This window comes from Panthera leo, chromosome A3 (assembly GCF_018350215.1).
Source record: "Panthera leo isolate Ple1 chromosome A3, P.leo_Ple1_pat1.1, whole genome shotgun sequence".
NCBI lineage: Eukaryota > Metazoa > Chordata > Mammalia > Carnivora > Felidae > Panthera > Panthera leo.
In genome coordinates, this window is record NC_056681.1 from 22,593,711 (window position 1) to 22,617,200 (window position 23,490).

Consider the following 23,490-nt stretch of genomic DNA (forward strand, 5'->3'; position numbering starts at 1 on the left):
ACCAACCTTGCCAGGAAACACCTTGAAGACAGAAATAGGTAGGGTCAGTTTCAAGACCTGGTGCACAGATAAATGCCTAAATACCCACTGCCTTGATGGCTGGGGGCCTCTTTCCCTGGCACCCTGGAGAGGCGTGACACATCTCCACTGTGTTTACATCCTGTGGCTGGTGGAGAGCAAACATGTTCCCAGTGAGAGACTCCCAACTGGCCACACCAGGCCAAGGAGCACTCCAAGAGGCCAGTGCCCCAGGACGTGCTAGTGGACTGGGGCCTGGAAACACATTTCCTCGGTTGTTTATTTGAAGTTTTCTTACTATAAATATTTAAGGTAGTTTTACTTTATTTTAATAATTTAATTTACCCCAAAGTCCCTAAGGTAATTTATTGGAGGTTCTGACATGTATTCTTGCCATTGGGACAAAGTGAGGCTTCTAACACGATGGACAGGCATGGGGTCCCCCATGCCCACGAGGCAGCTCGGCAGCTGAACTCTGGTCTCTTGGTCAAGTTTGGAGGGCCCCCCCCCCCCGTAGAACTGGAGCCCTGCAGCTTGCTCCCCAGTACCGCTGACCATCTGGCCTCAGAGCACTGCTTTTCACTCACTGCTAGGTACTTGGCTGGCCCCCAGCAGTCAGTCTGTAAACGCTCACTGACAGGGTGGAGGGCTGGGCCGCTGTCCCCACTTCCCAAACATTCTCCATCTGCCCTCATTTTCCTCCCTCCCTCAGAAACCTTTTTTTAAGGAGTCAAACACAGATTCCTAAGGCTCTGTCAAGAGCATGGCTATCTCTCCAAATTCCCCAAATGAGAACTCACAGGAAAACAGGACTGAACTTCGAGAATGTTGTTTATTGCAGCTTTGCACATGGACCTGAGAGTGCCAGCCTGCCTCAGCTCTCACCACCTGCCAGCCTTCTCACCAGCCTCTTTCCTTAGCCTTATGGCCTCTCCTGGCCCCTGTTCCAGCCCCAGCTCCACTGCCCGCCCTTGCCCACGTCCCACGTGAGCTGCCTGAGCCATCAGACAGACTCTGCCATGTGGCTCATTGCAATGTGGCGGGAAAGGCCTCAGCTGGCCTCCCTGTCGGTGCCAGTAAACCCATTTCGGTTGCACACATGCCCCCACACACGCAGATGCGTGGACCTCCTGCAACTGGCTGGGGGCCCAGAGTGGAAATACCAGAATAAAGCCACTTGTCTGTGGAATTTAGGAAGACCAAAAGCCAGCAGTTTTGCTTGTTTGTCCCCAGGACTCAGGAGACACCTCTGCATTCCCACCTGCTCCCAGTCCTGCCCTTTCAGGGTCACCTGGACAAGTCACCAAAGTCCTTCATATCCATTCCCAATGGGCAGAATGTGAGGGTCATGTCGGTCTGACCAGGTACTTCCTTATGCCATAATGACTTGTGCGGGCAGAGTGGGCAGGCCAATGGAGCCAAGAGCCTGTCCCCTTTGGGGTGCCACTGCTCCCACCCAAAAGGTCAGGGGGCCCCTCCAAGGTTATGTCCGGGTGAGGGGATTCACACCAGGCCACACGCCACCAGAGGCCTTCTGCCATCTCCCCAAGCCGTGGAGGGTCAGGGAGGTAGCACTCCCAGCCTTGGGGAGAAATCCTCGCGAGACCTGAGCCCTGAGGCTTACGGACCGCCCCAGCCTTACCATCGTCCTCGTCCAAGATTGTCCTTGCCATCTCTTGTCTCAGCGCCTGGCTGCCCGGCCCTCCAGTTGGTGTCAGAGGCTCCAGATCTTGGTTTTCAATACTTCCTGCATGCCACTGTGCAAGGTCACTCATCACTGTTCCTACAGAAGCCTCTGGACATGGGGCTTGATGGGGTTGAAAATGTTATGTGTAAATATTGGTTTGGTTTGATTTTTAGCATTTTAATTAGTAACTGGTTGTGTTTTCTTTTTTGGGGTGTGGGGGGTTGGTTTGTAAAATCTCTACTCTTTTGGAATGTAATTTCTAAGTTTGTTTCTTCAAATGCCTTTTAAGTCTTGGTAACATTCCCAAAGCAGAAAACTGCCTGACCCACAGTGGGGATTCCCCTGGAGCACCCAGGAAGGAACACTGCCCTTCTTCTCATTTTCCCCCTTCCTACTCCTCCTCTGCCATTTTACTCCCAGAACTTTTTCCTCCTCTTCCTTCTCCCTGACTCCCTCTACCCTTCTTCCTTTTCTGCCGTCTCCACTCTCTTCCACCAAAGTCCCAAGGAACCCAGGGGTCCTAATTTCCTACAGACCACTAGGCTTATTGTGTTGGCACCAGTTGGCTGGGGAGGGGACACAGGGGACCCTGATTGACCTAACTGACCTGGTCAATTGCCCAGATTGACCTAAACTGGATGACCTCATGTTTTCTGTGCCTGACCTCTTCCCAGAGCCAAACTAGATCCTCCTGGTGGCAGTGATTGTATTTGAAATGAAAATCAGGGGCGCCTGGGTGGCGCAGTCGGTTAAGCGTCCGACTTCAGCCAGGTCACGATCTCGCGGTCCGTGAGTTCGAGCCCCGCGTCAGGCTCTGGGCTGATGGCTCGGAGCCTGGAGCCTGTTTCCGATTCTGTGTCTCCCTCTCTCTCTGCCCCTCCCCCGTTCATGCTCTGTCTCTCTCTGTCCTAAAAATAAATAAAAAACGTTGAAAAAAAAATTAAAAAAAAAAAAAAAAAAAAAAGAAATGAAAATCAGACCACGTTGGCACATCAGTGGCTCCTAAATCTTGCATGCACAAAGCATCTGTGTCCAGTTTCTTGTCTCCCTGTTTTCCTCCCACTTTGATCCCCACCAAAGACTGACCAATTTAAAACCACCTCCAAGAGGTCTTGCTTTCTGTGAACTCAAAATGGGCCCCACCTCTTGGTCTTCCCCCAGGGACACTCCTCTCCCAGTTGCTCTCCCAGATGACAAAGTCAAGGGCCCAAAGACTCGACCCTCTTACACGCTGACCACTATATGGTTCCATCATACCCATCCCTGTACACCTTTCACGGTTTCATCACCAGCCTGTTGTCCTCTTGCGCACCCAACTTTCAGGCTCTTCCTCCCTCTCCCCTCCCATCCAGAATGTCCCTCACCTTCCAGCCTCACCAGCCCCCACAAGCTCCCACTACCTCTTCAGTCATAATAATCATCATCCTGTACACACCCCACCTAGAGCACTTTACTATCTAGAAATTGCTCCCCTCTCCCCTTCCCCCCACCCCTCCACACACACCCCCCCCCCCCACACCGCCCCGTCTCCTTCAGACCTCTCAGGGACAGCTCTGGGAGGCAGCCTTGGTAGGATGGGTTAGTGCAGATAAGGAAACTGAGGTGCAGGTCTCATCCCAGAGTCCCCTAACTGGGAAGTCAGCGAGCCTAGACTAGGACCTGGGTCCATCAGATCCCCTGGCCCAACTCCATCCTTCTTGCTGTGTAAACCCACTGCCCCACTGGGGGCTTTTTTGTGTAGGTACAAAACACCCAGAATATGCCACTACCTAACCCAGACACGAAACCATGCAATGGTCACCACTATCCATTTCCAGAACTTTTTATCACCCAAGCTGAAATTGTACCCACTGAACAATAACACCTCCCCACCCCCTCACCAAGTCCCTGGTAACCTCTGTTCTACTTTCTGTCTCTATGAATTTGTCTATTCTAGGTAGTTCATATAAATGGAATCATAGTATCTGTCCTTTTGTGTCAAATCCCCTCAACTTTTTAGATGAAAAATCAGGCCCAGAGAAGAGAGTGGCTTGCCCAAGGTCAAACTAAACAGGACCAGACCCATGTTTCCTGACTCTCAGCAGGTGCTGCATCCCCAGCGGTGAATGAGACCCCTCCACCCTGACATTCTTTGCTCTTGGTCGAGCCCTTTCCTCTCTCTGGGATCAGTCTGTTCACTACCCCACCCCTCCTCCTGCCCATCCTCTCTGTTACCATCTTCCACCAAAACTCCTCTCCTCCTGCCTCCTCTTCTCAGCTGGTTCCCACCAACAAACCAAGTGCCCTGGCCCTTGGCCAGGTGTTCTTCTTAACACCCGAGCTTACCTTAGCACCCATCCCTTAATGCTCCCAGAACAGCTTCTCCAGCTCGGCTCCCTTGCCATGGATTTCCCTGGTACGTCAGCAACCCCTCCCTGGCCCCCTCAGGCTCACATTTCCATCCTGTCCAGGAAGTGCCTGTGTCTGTGGTCGTCCATCTCTGATGTTTGCTGTCACATTTGGTGGTGTTTCTTGGGTTCTGCTTTATTTATTTTGTGTTTTCTCACACTAAAGGAGGCACCTTTCCAACACCTCAGACAGCATTAGCCTTGCCAGCCCTTCACATTGGGTTTGGCCCCAGCGACCTCCCAGCTGAGCAGGACATCCCCTAGGTCCACTCTTGAACCTTATTATCTTCTCTGTCCCAGGCTCAGGACCCCATCACCGTCCACTGTTGGGTGGGGCAGACTTGAATGCCTCCTTCTGGGCTCCTGTACCCTCCTCAGTCCTGCCTAGCCTTGTTTGGAAAGCAGATGTAGCCTGGCTTGGGTTCTTCTCTTCCTAGGTCATTCACCCATTGGTCTGTCTGTACATTTGACACCGCACTATCCTCTCTGCTCTTCCCTAGGCCTCACTGCCTCCAGAATAGCTTATCCTAGCAGAACCTCACCCAGGCTTTACAAATTACCCCTCCCAATGGCGTTTAAAGTTTGCAAAATCCATAGACCCAAGAACCTCAAGGAACATGATGCTGGGCCCACATCCCTTGCCCAGGGGTCCTCCTCACTGCCTGCTACTCTTCCCTCACCCTCCTTGGACCCTCCCTTGTTTATCCCATCAGCCCTGTTTCCTTCCCTCCTTGCCCTTGACCAGCCCATGAGACCCCAGACCCTAAGGAAAGAAGCTCTGGTTTCCAATAAGCATCCTTGGAGGGCTGAGGTAGTCAGGGCTTGGATGCTTTGTTACAGTCAATTCTGATACCAAACTGTTCTGTGAAGAGGAACCTCAGCTGGGAATCTGGAGACCTGGTCCAAGTGTGAGATCTCTTCTCCATTTGCCTGGTTCTAAGAGCCTCCCCATTCTGTGATTTTATGATGTGCATCAGGATTATCCTCAGGGCCCCAGAACACCCCTTGTGTTTTGGGATCCTGCATCACCATCTTCTCTCCACTGGACCCTGGTATCCTGGCTCTCTCTCTACTCTGCCTCTGATCTCTGTGCCTTAGTTTATTTCTCTGCACAGGGGACTCACCACAAGACTATTCCCAGAAGCTTCCCGGGTATTTTGGTGCCTCAAAGGCTGGGCCTTGCCAGCTGTGGCCCGGCTCCCTGTCACTGCCTCAGGACACCAAGTTGCTGAGAATGAGGTGCCTGGAGGTTCTCAAAGCAGCTGGAGCATCACCTGGGAACTTGACAGAAATGAAAAGTACTGGCCCCACCCAAGACCTTTGGAATTAGAAATTCTGTTGTGGGGCCCAGCAAGTTGGGGGTTATTAATAAGCCCTCCAGGTGATTCTCATACAACAGGAGTTGGCCAACTGCTGACCTACACTAGCAATCAATCAGTGTAGCCTGGTGAAGGACTGAGGATGGCCCAGACCAAGAACAGGTGGAAAATACCAATCTCATCTAGATGCCTGAGAGACTGGGAACTCTCCCTGCCCACCCCTCCCTGCCAAACAAAACAACTATGTCCTTCTTTTCCTAGAAGCTGGAGGGCAGGAAGGCTATAATTTTCCTTTCCCTGCCTCTGGCTTAGTTCCAGCTCTGCTCATAAAAGGCCATGTAGGGTTGTGCTAGCCAGGCAGCAGGTATGAGTCCTTGGGAGGGGGGAGGGGGAGCAGGAGAAAAACACCCTCACCATGTATCCCTTGGTAACCTCACCATAGGAGCATGGCCTCTCTTCATGTAGTAAAAAACCTAACTCCTCAAGGAAAGAATCCTAAATCCCTAGCTCCTCCCCTTCCTCCTTCCACCTCCAGGGAAACTGAATAGACAGTGCCAAAAAACAGCTCCAACACCCAGCAGCTGGGGAAGACAGCCAGAACCTGTCGTCTCACCTTGGCCCTCCTTCCCCAACACCTGCCAATACTGTGAAGCCCCCTTCCTGCCCAGCCTGGTTTCTTGGTGAGGGTCCTGCAGTTGTGGGCCCTGGGGGGCCCCCAGGGAAGGGCCTTTGGGAGGGAAGGGACCAAGGGCATCCTTGGGCCAAACTGTCTGCCTCTCCTGTCCACTGTTTTCTCTTCCCCACTTCTGTCTTCAAAAGGCTCCTTCCCAAGATGGATTGGGTGCTAGGACAACTGGTCCAATCCGCCAGCTATCCCTGCCCCTGTGTCTTATTTCAGACATAAGAATAACTGTACAGTGTAAACTTACAAAAGGTTTTTAATGGTTGTAGATTGGAAATAAAGTATGTCATATGAAGAGTTTCCTTGGATTTGGCCTCCTCTCTGATTTCTCTTACAGGGTGGGTGGGGCCCCCATCAGATCTGAAACCCGACTCTTCCCCCCCCCCCCCCCCCCCCTCCAATCCCAGCCCAGATGCCTGGAAAGGAGGGAGTCCTGGGATGCCACAGCCAACTGGCTGGCTTGGCGTCACTTGTGAGGGGCCACCAGGGGTTCCAGATGGTGACTCCTTACATCTCAGAGCCTCCTAGAATGTGTGATATGACCGCTGAAAAACATGCAGAGTGTTCAAAAAATATTATTTTCTACAAAAAACTTTAAAACATTTATCATAGAAAAAATAAAGAGGACACATTAGACATGGGTCAGTTATCTATTATAGTGTAATTGGCCCAAAAACATTTATTGGATCACAGGTGCTGTGAATCCGGAATTTGAGAGCTGGGTAGTTCTGATTCAGCGTCTCAAGAGGTTGCTGTCAAGGGTCAATCAGGCTGCAGTCATGTGGAGGCTTGACTTGGACTAGAAGATCCATTTGTAAGGTGGCTCACTCCTGTGCCTGGCAAGTCATTGTTGGCGTTTTTCCCCACATAGACCTTTCCATAGGGCTGCTTGAGTATCCTCACAACATGGCAGCTGGCTTACCCTAGAGCAGGTAATCTATGAGAACACAGGGTAGAAGTCACAATGCTTTTTGACTAAACTTTGAAAATCACAGTCATTTCTGCAGTATCTTCTTGGTTATACAGGTCAGCCCTACTCAGTGTGGGAGAAGAACACACAGAGCATGAACAGCAGGAATCAGAGCTCAGTGGGGACCATCTTGGAAACTGGCTATCATATGAAAAATCTACATCTCTGTCCCTCTATTTTTTTCTAGGGGTGTGGCAGGAGGCCGGGGGGGGGGGGGGGGTGGGCGGGAAGAGGCTAACAACAGCCAGGCCTGTGCTAGGCATTGAGAATGCAGTGGATGGGCCTGGAAGACAGGAAAGCAAATGTCAATGGTAGGGGGAACCCAGGGTGTTCAGGGAGCCAAGAGGAATTGGAAGGTCTCACAGAAAGGATATATGAACTAGCACCTGAGGTTGAGATGGTGAGTAAATGAAGGGGATAGTGGTATATTATAGGCAGGACGCTGATGGGAGGTGGCTCCAGGGGAGGCACTGCATGTACCGAAGCCTAGCAGAGAACAGAGCACAACAGGGGAACCAAAGGTTGTCACTGGAGTGAGGAGTGATGAAAAAGGAGAGTCAGATCATGCAGTGCCTTACGAGGGAAGGAATGTACACATCGTGTGGACAGTTGGAAACCATGGGAGAATTGAAAGCAGAGAAAGCACAGAGGATGTACTGGGTCTGGAATCCGTGAAGCAGTATTCTCACTGTGCCTCAGGATGACCAGTCCTGGCTGGGAACAGTGTTCTGTTCTTGGGACACTGACAAACAAGGACTTGATAGAGGTGGGCAGACATAGAAGGAACTGGGTACCACTGAGCCCCCAGAGTGTGATATTCAGGGGACCAAGAGCAAATCTGTTTTCAGATGGCCATTAGAACCAGCAGGTTGGAACCACAGGGTGGAAAATTACAGGAAGGGAGATTTCTACCTCCTATCAGAAAACTCTTCCAAGGACCGTAGCTGCTATGGAAGGATGACCACAGTCATATTCCAGCTGTTCCTCCCCAATTCGTCTTTCAGACTTTATGGGCTTCTAATAATTCAACATTTGGTTTCAGATCTGAAAGGACCGCATACGCAAGGGGACATTTCCATGGCCTCATGCTAGGTGCTGAAGAAGCAGCCTGCTCTCTGGGGGCTCGCTCCCATGCCAGCAAGGGATAGTGGAATAGGCACGGTTGGGCTTCTGGGAGCATATAATTTTCAGCCTGGAGTCTCAAAGAAGAATCTGAGAGGGATTAATTCCCAATTTTGGCTTAAAATTGGAGAATTTTGCAAGATAAACCTGGAATGCGCTACCCAGAGGGAACGGCTTGAGCAAAGGAGCAGAGGGAAGAAGCAATAGGGGTAGGCAGAGGAGCTGTAAGCAGTTTGGGGAGGGGGTGGCCTGCAATAAGGCTACAAAGGAGAATTCTTGAACTTTGCCAAGTATTGAAGGGACCACAGAAAGAAAAAGTGCTAGAGTAGGAGTAGGATAGAATGAAACAAACTTGAGTACAGAGGTCCATTTCGTCCTGGGAGAGACAAGGCCCGCGTTTTTGTAACTAACAATGCAAAGAGAGGGCGGGGACCATGGCCTAACCGGGGCAGGGCATCAGATGCCCTGTGGCCCACTGTATTCCTTTGGCAAGCAAGTACCTCTCTGGGCCTCGGCCTCCCCAACTTCAATGCGCTCTGGGCGTGTCAGACACAAACGACAAGATGAGGTGGCGTCCAGTACGTAGATGGGGACTCCTCCCCGGGCGTGGCGTAGCTGGGGAAATGGGTTACGCTGCCCAATTTGGACCAGTAAGGACTCGACAGAAGCGGGCAGAAGGCCGAGGCTTGAATACTAGTCTACGCATGCGCTTCCAAGGAGGCCGGCGTTCTGCGCACGCGTGCACGGACGCGAGAGGCTGCCAACTACGCATGCGCCCTTGATTGGCGGGACTTTTCGGAAGCGGAGGCGCGGGTGGTGGCGCGGCTCGCGGACTGCTCCGTAGACGGCCGCAGTGGCGCAGAGGCTCGAAGGGTGACCTGTGGCGGCGGAGAGTGATTTGCGGGCTTGTATCTCAGGGGCGGAGGCTGCGGGCTAGACTGGCGTCTTCCCGAGGTCAGGAAGTCGCAGACCTTTCCACCAGACCCGCCGGCTCACACCCTCACCAGCTTCCTTGGCGTCGGACGTCTCCGCCCAGCCCAGACCGGTCGCCGCCCCCAGACTTTGGGGACCTGGGGCACTGCGGCCTCCTCCTGGTAAGAAGATTCCGAAGGGTCGGCCGCGCCTCTCGCTCGGGGCCTATTTTCAGAGCCGGGGGTCTAGACTGCAGAAAGGTGTTTGAGGGCTCAGGGTGGGTCACAGGCCTGGGTTCGAATTCCACCCCTGCCCATCCCCCCATGGCTGTCTCCAGTGGGCCAGGCTTTTGCCCTTCTAAACCTCACCTCCCTTATCTGCAAGGAGGAATTAATGACAGTATTTACCGAGCCGTGGAAAGAGTTAATCGGTATAATGAGCTAATGATGCAAATAAAACGCTTTTGAACATACGCAGATCGTGGCATAGAATTAGCGCTTAACAAGCAGCTTAACAAATGACATTTGTTGCTGTTATTATCCAGGCTTGAATCTGTGATACAGCCCTAACTGTGGGGATGTAGATCCTTGACCTACTCACACGTTCTGTTACCTTTCCCAGCTGTTCCTCTCTCTATATATCTCTTTACTTAGAGTCTCCCCCTCCCCCCATACAGATTTCTGCTGGAAGGGAGGGGTAATCGCGGAAGATGCAGAGATGCCTCAGCCATGTCCTTCCTTGCCTTCCAGTTAGTTGTCTGTGACAGCCGCTGGGAATACAGATATATCCTGGCTGGGGAGGAAAACTAGGGGGTGGAGCAACCAACTTTGCCAAAGAGAAGTGGTTGGAAAGTTTCACATTTGAGCTAGATTAGAAAGGTTGAATAAGTTTTACAGGCAGTGTGTGTAAAGATTCAAAAGTGGTGCAGGGGCTGGGAGTGGCAGGAGGGAGCAGGATGGGTAAGTTAGGGCTAGTTTATGAAAGGTATTGAAGATGCTGGAACACTCTGCTGCTGTCCGAAGAATGGATTGGAGAGGAGCAGTGCTAGATGTTTGAGGACTAGTGGAGAGGCTGTAAGATTATTCTGGGGAGGGCAAGGGAGATGGTGGAAGTTCTGAGAGTGGAACTGGCAGTGGAGAAAAGCTTTCCAGAGACTGTTGGAGGTAGGACGGACAGGACTTTGCATCTGGAGATTAAATATAAGAAGTAAAGGGTGATGTGATTTTTCTAGTTTGGAACACCATGCAGATCATAATGCCATCTAGAATATTAGGGACTATTTAAAAAATAATTGGTAATAAAGGAGGGTATGTGTTAAGGGAGACATAAGTATTTTTAATGATGAATTCTGTAGAAAGTCAGTACAGGAGGTGACGAACCCACTGGTAGTCTCTGGAGGAGGTGGGGGAGGTGAAACTGGGCCTTGTCATATAGGTAGAATTTCATGGGGCAGAGATGAGCAAGCAGTTCAGAAAGGCTGAACAATACAAGGTCTCTTCTGGGGTACTAAAGCCTCATTGAGACTCGGGCTGAAATGTGGAGAACAGATCGCTTTGTTTTCCTATTTTCAGGGTGCTTCATCCAGAATGACCTCAGTATTTAGATCAGAGACCATGGAAGGTGAGTATTGTAGTAAAATTGCTCTTGCTTTGGGTTCCGGTTTCTAAGCTATAGATAAACATTTCCCTGGCTCCCTGGTGCATCTAGAATCGTATTTACATGTTTGCAGAGATGCTTCCTCACTGTTTCTATGATCTGGGGCATACATTTTCTTTGTCCACCTTTTTGCTCAGATGCATAGTTGTGGTGGGTTTGATTTTGTATTTTGACTTTTTCATAACAAGTGCTAGAAGAAGAACCGGTGACATCTAAGACTCATGATCATCGACTGGAATCGGATACCATCCCTGTGGAAGTGTGTAATAAATCACCTGCCTCCCTGGAGATAACTCAAGGCGTTTCAAAGGAAAGAATTTACCTTGGCTCTAGCCCTAAAGTGGGAGGAAGTTGTGATCTCAGCCACCAGGAAGGACTTCAGTCCAGGTCCCTTCATTTGTCCCCTCAAGAACAATCTCCCAATCATCAAGATAAGAGTCAATCTTGGAGGCGAGCAAGTATGAAGGAAATGAACCGGCGGAAGTCACTGCCTCCCTTTCATCAGGGCATCACAGGTGGGATGCTATGTACCTAAGGCAGTGGAGTTCCAGCTCAGATAAGAGGTAGTGAGTTATGGCAGAAAGAAAGTAGTGGGATTACCTGACTTTGCTACTTACTAGTTATGTGACTGAGCAAATCATGTCACCTCTCTCAACCTGTTTCCTCTTCTATATGGGGGATATTCTAAGATCATAAACACTAATGTCAAACACCCAGTAAGTGTTCAGTATGACTGCTATTTATATTAGTAGCTGTCCATTGTAATCTCTACCATGAACAGAAATTCTAATTTACAGTTGTTCAACACTCACCTCTGCTAGGAGAGGCATTAAAGATTTCTTTGTATGGCTTTCTGTCTCATTTCCTAAAGTGAAACAGAAGGTGAGTGGGTTGCTACCAGATTTTAAGCTTTATAACTGAAAATCTTTCAGAGGGAAGATGCATGTAAAATATCTCGGTGAAAACTAAGTTTTTAGATATGCCATATTTAAATGTGATTTGTGTGAGTTTACAACAATAATTGTATCTCAGTAAGCATTGAAATACAATATTTAATGTGGAAAGTCCAGCACATTTCGAAGAACTTACTAGTTGTGTAACCTTGAGTAGATTACTTAATCTCCTTTGCCTTATGGTCCCAATCAGTAAATGGGATGAAATAATATCTATTTCACACGGTTGTGTGAGAATTAAATGAATTGATACATATGACACAGTACTTGGCCATATAGTAAGTAAATAGCTCAAATGTTAAGCTATTGTGATTATTTTAAAGATATTAGCTCACTTCCAGATGACCTGATGTCTAGAAGGAAATCTGGGTAAAAATAGCCATTTAGCTTATCAGAAAATTGCCGCCACACTTGTATTCATGCACTTGACCCCACAGGTGTGCCAAGACAACAGCAGCAGTTCCTTAACTAAGGTCACCCCTACCTCCGTCTCTGTTCCGGAGCATGTGGACCTAAAATTCTGTATAACGGAAAATCCACGATGTAAAAGATTGGTTATTCCTGCCCACTTGCCAGGTTTCTCTGGTTATAGGCAGAAGGTATCCTGTTTTTTCCACTTACAGCAATGAGAAATAATCAGGAGATAAGAAATAAAAACACTTGAAGCCAGCTGTAGCTGGAGGACAAAAGTAAACGTATCTCAAATACTCAGAGCACACTTCCTTTGCTGTATAATAATTGATGTTTTTGGACATAATTTTAAAAAAAAGTGTCTATATCTTGTAGTTGTTTGAGGATTTAGTGGCGTAATTAATGTAAAATGCCGATCTAATTCAGGCTGACTCACCATGTGACCTTGGGCAAGTTACCCATCACCTGGCCTTTGTGCCTCAGTGTCTTTTATAAAATGGAATTGATAAGATACTTGCCTTCAGTTTTAATGAAGTGTGCATAGCATTTAATGAAGTGCCTTTTATATAATAAGTGTTCAACAAATTATTGATGTTATTATTAGGTCAATATAGAGAGGCAGCATGGCTATTAGTGGGAAACTACACTTTTTTGGTGACAGACTTGGGATTGAATTCTGGCTTCACCAATCTCTGGTCTCAAACAAGTAATCTGCCCTCTGAGCTTCAGTGTTCCCTTCTGTAAAATGGAGCTCATAATTTACAAGACCGTATTTAAAGCACATTGCAGGGGTGCCTGGCTGGCTCAGTTGTAGAGGATGCGACTCTTGATCTCAGGATCTCCACGTCCTGAACTCAGGCCCCACATTAGGCATGGGGCCTACTTAAAAAAAAAAAGGCACACTGTATCTGTCATAAAAATGCTCAGATGTTCTCATTTACTTTCTTTAAGTGATGACTATAAAACATCAAAAAAATTAAGTTATTTTTTAAGTTATTTTTCATCTATGTTTAACAGACAAGATTTTAATGTAATCTGTAAAAAGTTCTTAATAACTTTTTGAAGTTAAAGTTAGAATGCCTGGAGTTGAGCTGCATTCAAGAAGGAGGAAAGTGGTTTTTTGGTTTTTTTGGTTTTTTGTTTTTTTTAACTTTGCTAACTGTGTTAGTATCCAGCTCCTTAAAGTGTGATTTTTATGTTAGAGCTCAGCAGATCTATCAGTGCCAACTTAGCAGAAAGCAAACGGCTTGGCGCTCTCCTGCTTTCCAGTTTCCAGGTGAGATTCTTAGGACTGGGAAATACTTTCTTTTTTTTTTTTTTTCAACTGTTGCTGTGATGGCCCCAAAGAGAGATCAATACTGTGTGTGTGATGCCATCAATTAAGATTAAAAGGTGTTTCGGGGCACCTGGGTGTCTCAGTTGGTTAAGTGTCAGACTTTGACTCAGGTCATGGTCTCGCAGTTCGGTTTGTGGCTTCAAGCCCCACATCGGGCTCTGTGCTGACAGCTCAGAGACTGGAGCCTGCTTCCGATTCCATGTCTCCCCCACTCTCTGTCCTTCCCCTTGGCTATTGTGCACACACACGCTCTTTCTCTCTCTCAAAATAAAGATTAAAAGACGTTTCTCTCTAGTTGTATTAATTTAAAAGCCAGATTTAATCAAAGCAGCAGCTGATTTCTCTCTGGACTAGGCTCTCTACCAGTCCCACTGGTGCTGCTGCTGCTAACTGAGCAGCTAACAGTCAGATTTCCTCAATCTAGTATATTTTGCCCATTGACAGCAAATGATGGGAATTTAAAGTGCGTGGAGGTCAGTATCTAAGTTAAAGCAGACATTTGAGGTCTGACTACATAGTGAGTGGGAATTATATGGCTAACTGGTAATTACATCAGTTTAGATAAGAGCATCATTTGTGTTAATTAAATGGCCATGTTTCTCTGAACCGAAAATCGTATAGTCTGAACAACAAAGAGATTTTTCCTGATCTACTTATTTGTATGAAAAATGTTAGGTATAAAAACTAAATCATGTTTACTTTCACATTGATTAAACATGAAATTACATGAACTCAGGACTGGTCTGAAAAATCTTTGTTGTTGTACTGAAAATGCTTTTTTTTTTTTTTTTTTTTTTTTTTTTTGAAAATGCTTTTCTTTATTTAGTTCTCAGTTCAGAAACTTGAACCTTTCCTAAAGGACACTGAGGGCTTCAGTCTTGAAAGTTTTAGAGCCAAAGGTAAGTTGCTAAGAATAAATGAGCAAGCTTTGGCCTTGGGCTTTACCTCCTATTAAGGTCAGTCGAAGCCCCACTTTCAGGATCCCCATTTATAGGAGCTGCTGGGTCACAAAACCAGCCCTCCCTTTATATTTTAGAATTGTGTTTAAAAAATAAGAGTATATGCTTATGACATTCAGAAGGTATAAAAGTGAAAAATAAGCTTGCCTCCCACCCAAACCAGGCCACCTCCTCTGTACAGAGGCCACTATAACCACCAGCTTCTTATGTATCATCGCAGAGATCTTGCTGGATTTCCAACATTTTTACATTAATATCAAGTGAATAATGCTCTCCGTACTCTTCTTTACCTTGTCTTTTTTTTTTTTAACCTAACAGTTTGTCTTGCACATCATTCGGTATTGCACACATAGAACTATCTTGACAGTTTAGTAGCCATACAATATTTCATTTTATAAACGTACCATATATGATTTAGCCAGTTCTTTACTGATGGGCTTTTAGGGTTTCCAGTCTTTTGCTATTACAATGAATGGGTTAATGAACATCTTCTTACACAAGCCTTCAGGTACATATGCAAGTAAAAATAAGATAAATTTCTAGAATTGGAATTACATAGGTCAAATGAAATGTTAGGAATACCAGACTGTCTTCTAGAAATGTTTTACCAATTCTCCTACCAGTAATATATGCAAGTACCTATTTTTTTCATACTCACAATAGTTTTGTTTGTTTTTTAATTTTTTTAATGTTCATTTTTTTTTTAATTTTTTTTTTTTTAACGTTTATTTATTATTTTTGAGACAGAGAGAGACAGAGCATGAACGGGGGAGGGTCAGAGAGAGAGGGAGACACAGAATCTGAAACAGGCTCCAGGCTCTGAGCAGTCAGCACAGAGCCTGACGCGGGGCTCGAACTCACATACCGCGAGATCGTGACCTGAGCCAAAGTCGGACGCCTAACCGACTGAGCCACCCAGGCGCCCCTTAATGTTCATTTTTGAGAGACAGAGCATGAGCAGGGGAGGGGCAGTGAGAGAGGGAGACACAGAATCTAAAGCAGGCTCCAGGCTCTGAGCACAGAGCCTGATGCGGGGCTCGAACCCACAAACTGCGAGATCATGACCTGAGCTGAAGTTGGACACTCAACCGACTGAGCCACCCAGGCGCCCCATATACTCACAATAGTTTTATTAAACAATTCAGATTTTTTACTATTTGGTATGTGATACAAAGTGTTTTCTAGTCTTAATCTGTGGTCCTTTCTCTTTCAAAGAAGATAAGCATTTTTTCATTTTTTTTAGAGCCATTTATACTTCATTTTCGGTGTATTGTTTGTATCCTTTGTTGTTTTTTTTTTTTAATCCAAAATGTATTGATTGGGATCATTTCCCACTCATCTTGATTCAGGTTGCTTTTAGTGCTGCTTCTGTGTGAAGGAGCATCCTTCTGTAAGCCTCGCTTCCTCCTGTAGGCTGGCAAAGGACAGTGGAGCACACAAAAACTCATGTTTGTGCATGGCTAAAGATGGTGGTGATTTTGTAGCATCATGGGCACTTCACATCCATGAAGTAGGAGTTGGGGTTCTGCACCAGGTGCTTCTTGTGCTTCCTCTTCTGGGAGGCCCTTCATGACAGGATGTTCTCGTGGGGAGGTCATCACTGCCAGAAAGGCTCCTTTGTTCATTTTTGAAAATTGGGATGTTGGCTTTTTTATAGTGATTTGTAGGAACTGTATACATTAAGGAAATTAGCTGTTCATGTGTGATATATGTTACAAATATTCTCAGGAATCCATTTTTAACTTTCTAGGAAGTAGCTATTTATAGTATAACTACACAATTATCCAGGGTCAGAAAAATTCAGTGTTACCTACTTAAAAGACCTAGAAATCTATGAGCTTCCAAGGCTTCCAAAGCTAAGCAGAGACAAGTCTTTCCCTTATGCCTGTAATTCTTTATTCTCCTTTAACATTTTTCATTAAGCTCTTGCCTGTTGCCTGACTTCTGTAATATGTTCTTCTTTTCAGTGCAGGCTTTTGAAATCTTGGAAAGAATGTAATGTCAGTGCATGTATACCTTTTAAATGCTTTTTCACCAGTGAAGTATTAAAAGAAAAACTATCATACATGTCATAAAGAGGAATTGTTTTCCATTTTATCTATACTGGCCCAAAGAAAAAAGATAAAATCTTTCTGCACATTTATACTACTACTTTGAATGGGTGAGAAGGCCAGAATGCAATAGGGGATCCTAGAACTAAGACCACCTTAAGTATATTATGTCATTGTCAGCAGCTTGCTGTGAAAATTCATATTCTTTTTATTTTACAATATGTACTTTATTTCTCTTCTAGCATCTTCCCTTTCTGAGGAATTGAAACATTTTGCAGAGAGCCTGGAAAGTAATGGAACTTTACAGAAATGTTTTGAAGATTCAAAAGGGTGTGTGCAGTTCCCCTTCTGTCCTAAATGATAATTAAATGAAGACTTTCCATTATAATTAGTTTGTTCATTCACTCAAACATTTATCCAGCATCTTATACACACCAGGCTCTTCTAGATGCTGGAGATAAAGTGATACGTAAGTCAAGCAAGTTCTCTCTTCTTATGGATTTTAATAGAGACAATCAGATGAATACATAGAAAATAAAGATTTCAGGTAGTGATAATCTAAGAAGTCAGTAACTATGATAGTGGTTTGAGGGGGGTGGGCAACTTTAGCTAGTGTTTAGAGAAGACCTGTAATGAATTGACCTTTGGACTGAGATCTATAAGACCTGGGTAGTGAGAAGGAACCAGCCATGGAACGATGAGGGGGAAAACATTGTTCAGATCTTTGCTAGCTATGCAAGTTGGTGGTAAACTATGTTCTTTAGCTGTTGGCAAGCAAGACTATCAGGAGAATTTTGAAAATTCCAGCCCCAAACTGGTAGTTCCTCTGTAGGGGCAAGGTCCAACTCTCTACCTCCTGCCCTGCAGCAAATCCTGTCACTTGGGCCTACATCAGAAACTTTTTAATTTTGACTTCACAAAGATCTACTTTCTCACACACAGATCCTTAGAATTAACATTACTATTCAGGAAATGAAAAATCTGTTGGCTCGGCATAGTATCTCTAAAAATGTGGTGTATTTAAGCCACTGGCTGCTGCATCCAGGCCAGAAGTGATAGAAGCTGTGTGTCACAGACTTTGGTAGAGAAACATGAAAGGTGGCACAACTAATTTGTCTTGCCAGGTAGAGTACCAAGTACATCTGGAGGATTTTGGCATTTTCAGTGCCTGCTTTACATCAGGATTAATCACCCAACTGAGCTAAGCCATTGGTATGAGTAAAATACAATCTCTGTCCACCGACAGCTTAATTTTAAGTGTGAAGACAAGAAGGTCATATACAAAAGTATTGTTGGGCCTTAAAAGATGACGTAAAAAGAATAGACTGAAAAATAATATGCAAAGGGGCACCTGGGTGGATCAGTCTGTTAAGTGTGCTACTTCGGCTCAGGTCATGACCTCACGGTTCGTGGGTTTGAGCCCTATGTCAGGCTCTGTGCTGACAGCTTGAAGCCTCAAACCTGCTTCAGATTCTGTATCTCCTTTGTCTCTCTGTCTGTCTCTCAGAAATAAACATTTAAAAAAATTTAAAAGTGATGTGAACAAAAGTTTGGAGATGGAAAACTCCAGATATTTGAGGGTGAGGCCGAGTGAGATTATATGGGCAGAATAGGTGAAAGGCAATAGCTGGAATCAAAGCTAACAAGCTAATCGGAGCCAGAACATAGCCTTAAGTGCCAGGTTAAGGAATTGTGACTTTTATTAGGAATGCAGTAGAGGGTCACAGTTTTAGACAAGGGGAAAAAAAAGGAATATTTTAGTGAAGGTTAATCTGGCTATGGGTCAATTGGAATTGATGAGAGAAACAGAAAATAAAGCGACCACTGAGGAAACTTATCTACTACAAAAGTGAGAGCCCAAGAATAAATACTTGTTGAAAGATAAATTCTGAACATCTTGTATTGCCATTAAAATTATGTAAGACATCCTATTAAAAGCAAGTGCTCTTAAAAGGTTTATGTTGATCTTATAATCCTATCTGTATTCCAGAAAAGCATCAGATTTGTCTCTGGAAACATCAGTGGCTGAGATGAAGGAATACATAACAAAGTAAGTGAAAATGATCCTTTATTGGACTATCTAAATTCATCTGTGGAAAATAACTAGTTCTGGGAGAAATGAATAGTAAATACCCCATTCAGAGTGCCAATACTGGTGTGTAAACACTAGAATTTAGAAAGCTGCATATTGGGATCTTGTGGGCTGTACTCTTGGCCAGTTTCATAGAATGGAGTCTAGGAAATAAAAGTGTTAATTTGACTTTAAGAACTCAGGTTTGATTTGATTAAATAATACCCTCTGAATCACTCAGGCTTTCTAATCCTTTAATGACCTTTTTTTTTCACATTTTAGAACCAGAGCAGACACCTAATGTACTTACTGTGGCCTTGAATGATTCAGAATGTAATCAAAAATTAACTGAATGTTTTTTTTCCTGATCCTGTAGATTTTCTTTAGAACGTCAGTCTTGGGATCAGCTCTTGCAACGATACCAGAAGGAGGCTGAAGACATCATTTCCAGGTTAGATCTGTGACTGGAAATAGGAAGCCATCTTTTTACCTTGTGGAATTTGAATTGATTTCAGTTCTGTTAGCACAGATTGAACGATGAATCCTTTCTCACAGGCCAGTCAACTCATCAAAGCTCTATAAAATGTGTTATTAGCACTCTAGGATTATAAATGGAGAATTGAGGGATGGGGAGGAAGAGTGAATATCCCTATTTTCGGTCAAAGAACAGAACTGCTTCTGTGCCCGTGGCTGCTATTACACATCCTGGGGGGAGACAGGTACATTTCTGCCTTATACCAGGGCACCTGGGGTTGGGCCAAAAATAGGGGACTTCAGTTTGCACATGGCCTTTGAGCTGCAGGTATGGGAGAGAATGCTCTCCAGGTCCTTCATGGAGATGCAAGGACATGGAAGGGGTGATGAAAGAGGGTGTACAGAAGAGAGAGGAACTTTGTCTGGGTCTTAAAGGCATAAGAAAGTGGGAAAGTGCTAGACTTGATTTAGTTGGTCATTTAAGCCAGTGATTTTAAGCTTTTTTTTCCCAAAAGAAACTCAGCTGAACCCAAATATAAAATGTAACTGTGGAAGTGTCTTCTTAGTAGAGAGGTGCTTTGAGAAACATGGTTTGAAAAACTTCTCCAGTCTAGGCATTGATTGTTACCATTTACTTGATTCACCCCTTACATATGCTGTTTATGAAGATAGGTAATATATAAGATGGCAGTTTCAGAATAAAAACTTTTGATGTGGCCTAGCTTGTTAGTTAAGAGGAATGCTTCTGGAAGCCGACCGTCTCTGTTCAAATACTTGTTTCTTCATTCTGTGATTGTGGGCAAGCGACTTAATCTCTAAACCTGAAGTTCCTCACTTGAAAATGGGGGTGGTAGTAGTGTCTACCTCATTGGGTTATTGTAAGTGTTAATTGAGGTGAAATGGGAGTCTAGCAGTCAGGAAATTGTGGGAGTGATCAATTTTCATGCACTCTCCATCATATTCAGTTATTGTAGATAATTGAAGTGACCCAGCATTTTTTTTGGAAAAAGATTAGAGACCTTGATTTCCAGAAAGAAATCCCCAGGTCATCGTTTTTTTCCCCAAGTCGTTTTACATTATCTTCCCCCAGAAAATGATTATAAAATTCCTTGAAAGCTCTTTTGTTCTATTTTATTTTCAGAGAATCAGTTGAAACCAAAGTTACCGAAGTTGAAGTGGAACCTGCAACATATCTTGGGTCATCCCAGAGTGAAGTCCTTCACACAAAGCCTGACTACCAGAAGATATTGCAGAACCAGAACAAAATCTTTGATTATATGGAGTTGATGGTTAGTTGGCTCATGTTTATTTGGTTATTTGGTTTACCTATCTTGTCATCCTTGGAAATAATGAGACCTGGAGAATATGTGTAATAAGTATATTCAGCTCTACCTTGGGGAAACATGGAGAGACAATCAATCAATCAATATTTATCTATCTATCTATCTATTTATTTGTTTGTTTATTTATTTATTTATGGTGTTAAGAGCCAATAAAGCAGAGTAGGGGAGAATATACAGGAAGGGCAGCAGGTTGCTGTATAGAGCAGTTGTTGATTATTCCCCTAAGGTACCATTTTTTAAAAAATGTTTATTTTGAGGAGAGAGAGCACGTTCACAAGTTGGGGAAGGGGTGGAGAGAGAAGACCCCAAGGAGGCTCCATGCTGTCCGTGCAGAGCCTGACACGTGGCTTGATCCTATGAACTATGAGATCATGATCTGAGCCGAAATCAAGAGCCAGACGCTCAATCGACTGAGCCACTTAGGTGCCCCTGGTCCTTCTAAGGTGCCATTTTAACAGAGACTTGAAAGAAAGGAGGAAGTAAGCCATGAGGACATTTGGGAGAATAGTATTGTATCACTCCAAGTATCAACAGGAAGCAGATGACACTTGATAAAGGGTAATTGAAAAAGTGATGTATAAAATGTGGGTATTGAGGAAACCAAAGGGTTAGTTGAAGTAACCTGGGGCTCAGAGGCAGCTGAGCTCTTACTATCCCTAGGACTGAAGGGCGGAGGGAGGGAAAAGAGAGCCATGACCTGCAGCTAAGAGACAAAACTAACTCAAGATGACCCTTCCAGGAGCCTGGGTAAAAATATCCTGACTTCATTCGTCTCCCTCACACATGGGCTTCCTCTTGGCTAAACTGACCCAGATGTCAGAGGACATGGGATCCTGTTTGAGATTATCCACAGTAGTGGCCCCGGGGCATAGGGCAGCATGGAGAAGTGCAGAGTGTGGATGAGGAGGAGCAAACAAAATGTCTGGCAGAAACATTCCAGGTTGAAAAAGAGCAAAGGCAAAGGTCCTTAGTGGGAGCTTGCCTGGCGATTTTTGAGGAACGTCACAGAAGCCACAGACCCTTACAGCTCACATCTGTCTTTCCTGTGCAGATGGATGAACTACAGGGATCAGTGAAACAGCTGCAGGCTTTTATGGCTGAAAGTACCCAGTGTCTCCAGAAGGTGTCAGTACAGCTTGGTGAGTGTGTGTCTTGAGGGGACTAGAGATTGCACTATTTTCTGTATGATAGCCCTTCACATACAAACTGCCCTTCAAAGCATGTGGTCTCAGAGTAAGGCCTATATCAGATGATTTCTTTTTCTCCCCTCAAAATAATTATTGTGCTGTGGGTACTCAAAGTTGATGGGAAATTTCTCGATGTAAATTCCACAGGAGCATAGTAGACTGAAAATTAAGTCCCCACAAACCCTCATGTTGTTTTAGTAAATACAATATTTTTAATATCTATTTGCCTTTTTTCCTCTTCATTCTTCCAAGAATCCACTAAATGACACTGACATTACTTCCCTGTTGCTTTTCCTGGCCTCCTCCAGCCCAAAATTGTTTGCTATATATACTTTAATTTTCTTACTATGTTGTATTATGGTTGTAGTTGCAGCTGGCTTTCCTACCAGACTGCTCTCTCCTTGAGGACAGAGATTCTCTCGTTTGTCATTGTAATGCCCTTCAGTGTCTGGCATAGTGTCCATACACCAAGTTTTCAATAATGTTATTTGAATTCAGTTGAAATTTACTTTTGTCTTTCCTCTGCAGGGAAGAGAAGCACACAGCAGTTAGATCCGTCACCAGCTCGAAAACTGCTCAAGCTTCAACTGCGGAACCCACCATTGCTCTAGATCTTGTCAGTGACTTCATGCAGCTTTCCTGCCATAAGGTGCTCCAGAGGAGAGAAATGGAAGAATGCCCCAGCACATGGTGATTGCATGGTGGTCTGAGCTGGTGATAGCTGCCCTGTTGCCTTTGAGGATAACTGGCTGAATGTAGAGTACTTCAGTTTTTTTCTAAATGTGACAGAACTTATGCATCTGAAAGAGTAGCATAGATACTTTTTCCAAGAATGTGCAAAATGCTTGCAACTTCTATTGTGAAATGACCTTGAGAACTAGTAGTCCATTCTTTTAAATATCCTTCATGGTCAGTAATCTTCATTTTGTGAAGGTGTTTTTTAGGTTTTGAAACAATCCAGAGTCATTCAGGACCAAATCCAGGGACACATTTTAGGGGTCAAGTTGGATTCTGGTAGGAAAGGAATGGGACAGATTTTCTAGTATGGCCCTGAAGGTGATTTCAGGTAGTGAAGTTTTGAACATTGTTTGCATCACATGGCTACGTGTATCACTTCACACGATGTCCAAATTGAAGGAAATACCGCTTAGTCTCTGTCCTGTTATCTACAGTGTGCTTTAGCTTTTAATATTGAATTGATATCCTAAATCCTGGATTCATAGCACAAAGAGGCTAAGTACTATTTTTCATTGTTCTCTATTTTTAGTAATTTGCATTATAAAGTTGCACATTATTAAAAGCTTTCTTTTGTCTTTGTGTATATTTTGGGTGTATAAAAACCTTTCTTAAGGGGACCCTGGGTGGCTCAGTCGGTTAAGTGTCTGACTTCAGCTCAGGTTATGATCTCGTGGTTCGTGAGTTCAGGCCTTGTGTTGGGCTCTGTGCTGACAGCTCAGAGCCTGGAGCCTGCTTTGGATTCTGTGTCTCCCTCTCTCTCTTCCCCTCCCCACTCATGCTCTCTTGCAAAAATTAATAAACATTTTTAAAAAATGGCACAAAAACAGACACTCAGAGCAATGGAACAGAATAGAGAACCCAGAAATGGTCCCAGAAACATATGGGCAACTAATCTTTGACAAAGCAGGAAAGACTACCCAATGGAATAGACAGTCTCTTCAGTAAATGGTACTGGGAAAACTGGACAGCGACATGCAGAAAAATGAACCTAGACCTCTTTCTTACAGCATACACAAAAGTAAAAAAATGGATGAAGGACCTAAATGTTAAGACAGAAAGCCATCAAAATCCTAGAGGAGAAAGCAGGCAAAAACCTCTTTGACGTTGGCTGCAGCAACTTCGTACTCAACACATCTCTGGAGTCAAGGGAAACCAAAGCAAAAATGAATTATTGGCACCTCATCAAAATAAAAAGCTTCTGCACTGTGAAGGAA

General features: G+C 44.9%; 1 protein-coding gene, 1 long non-coding RNA gene and 1 pseudogene across 3 annotated transcripts; 1 reads left to right on the top strand and 2 right to left on the bottom strand.

Moving 5' to 3' along the window:
- Nucleotides 1-6,735: 6,735 nt before the first annotated feature.
- LOC122215584 lies at nt 6,736-8,914 on the bottom strand. Its single transcript, XR_006200464.1, has 2 exons — nt 8,686-8,914; nt 6,736-7,030 (listed from the first exon to the last, which is right to left on the bottom strand). It is a non-coding gene; the product is annotated as an uncharacterized LOC122215584 (long non-coding RNA).
- A 283-nt stretch (nt 8,915-9,197) lies between these two features.
- Nucleotides 9,198-22,861, top strand: DSN1 (DSN1 component of MIS12 kinetochore complex). Of its 2 annotated transcripts, XM_042931034.1 has the most exons (11): nt 9,198-9,279; nt 10,669-10,717; nt 10,942-11,268; nt 13,320-13,393; nt 14,280-14,352; nt 16,706-16,793; nt 18,454-18,513; nt 18,911-18,985; nt 20,150-20,297; nt 21,403-21,490; nt 22,067-22,861. In XM_042931034.1, the coding sequence occupies exons 2-11, from the start codon at nt 10,684-10,686 to the stop codon at nt 22,147-22,149; spliced, it is 1,050 nt and encodes a 349-aa protein (XP_042786968.1). In that variant the 5' UTR covers nt 9,198-9,279; nt 10,669-10,683; the 3' UTR covers nt 22,150-22,861. The 2 variants fall into 2 exon arrangements, with proteins under 2 accessions (XP_042786968.1, XP_042786969.1); XM_042931035.1 differs by lacking the exon at nt 10,942-11,268 and having other exon boundaries at nt 22,067-22,859.
- LOC122215583 lies at nt 15,769-15,919 on the bottom strand (annotated as a pseudogene).
- Nucleotides 22,862-23,490: the final 629 nt, after the last annotated feature.

What these genes read in the sequence shown, in the direction of transcription:
- DSN1 (XM_042931034.1), top strand. Translation starts at nt 10,684, where the DNA reads ATGACCTCAGTATTTAGATCAGAGACCATGGAAG. An exon ending in TCCTGCTTTCCAGTTTCCAG is followed by an intron (nt 13,394 to 14,279) that starts GTGAGATTCTTA and finishes TTCTTTATTTAG; the next exon opens with TTCTCAGTTCAGAAACTTGA. An exon ending in TGTTTTGAAGATTCAAAAGG is followed by an intron (nt 16,794 to 18,453) that starts GTGTGTGCAGTT and finishes TCTGTATTCCAG; the next exon opens with AAAAGCATCAGATTTGTCTC.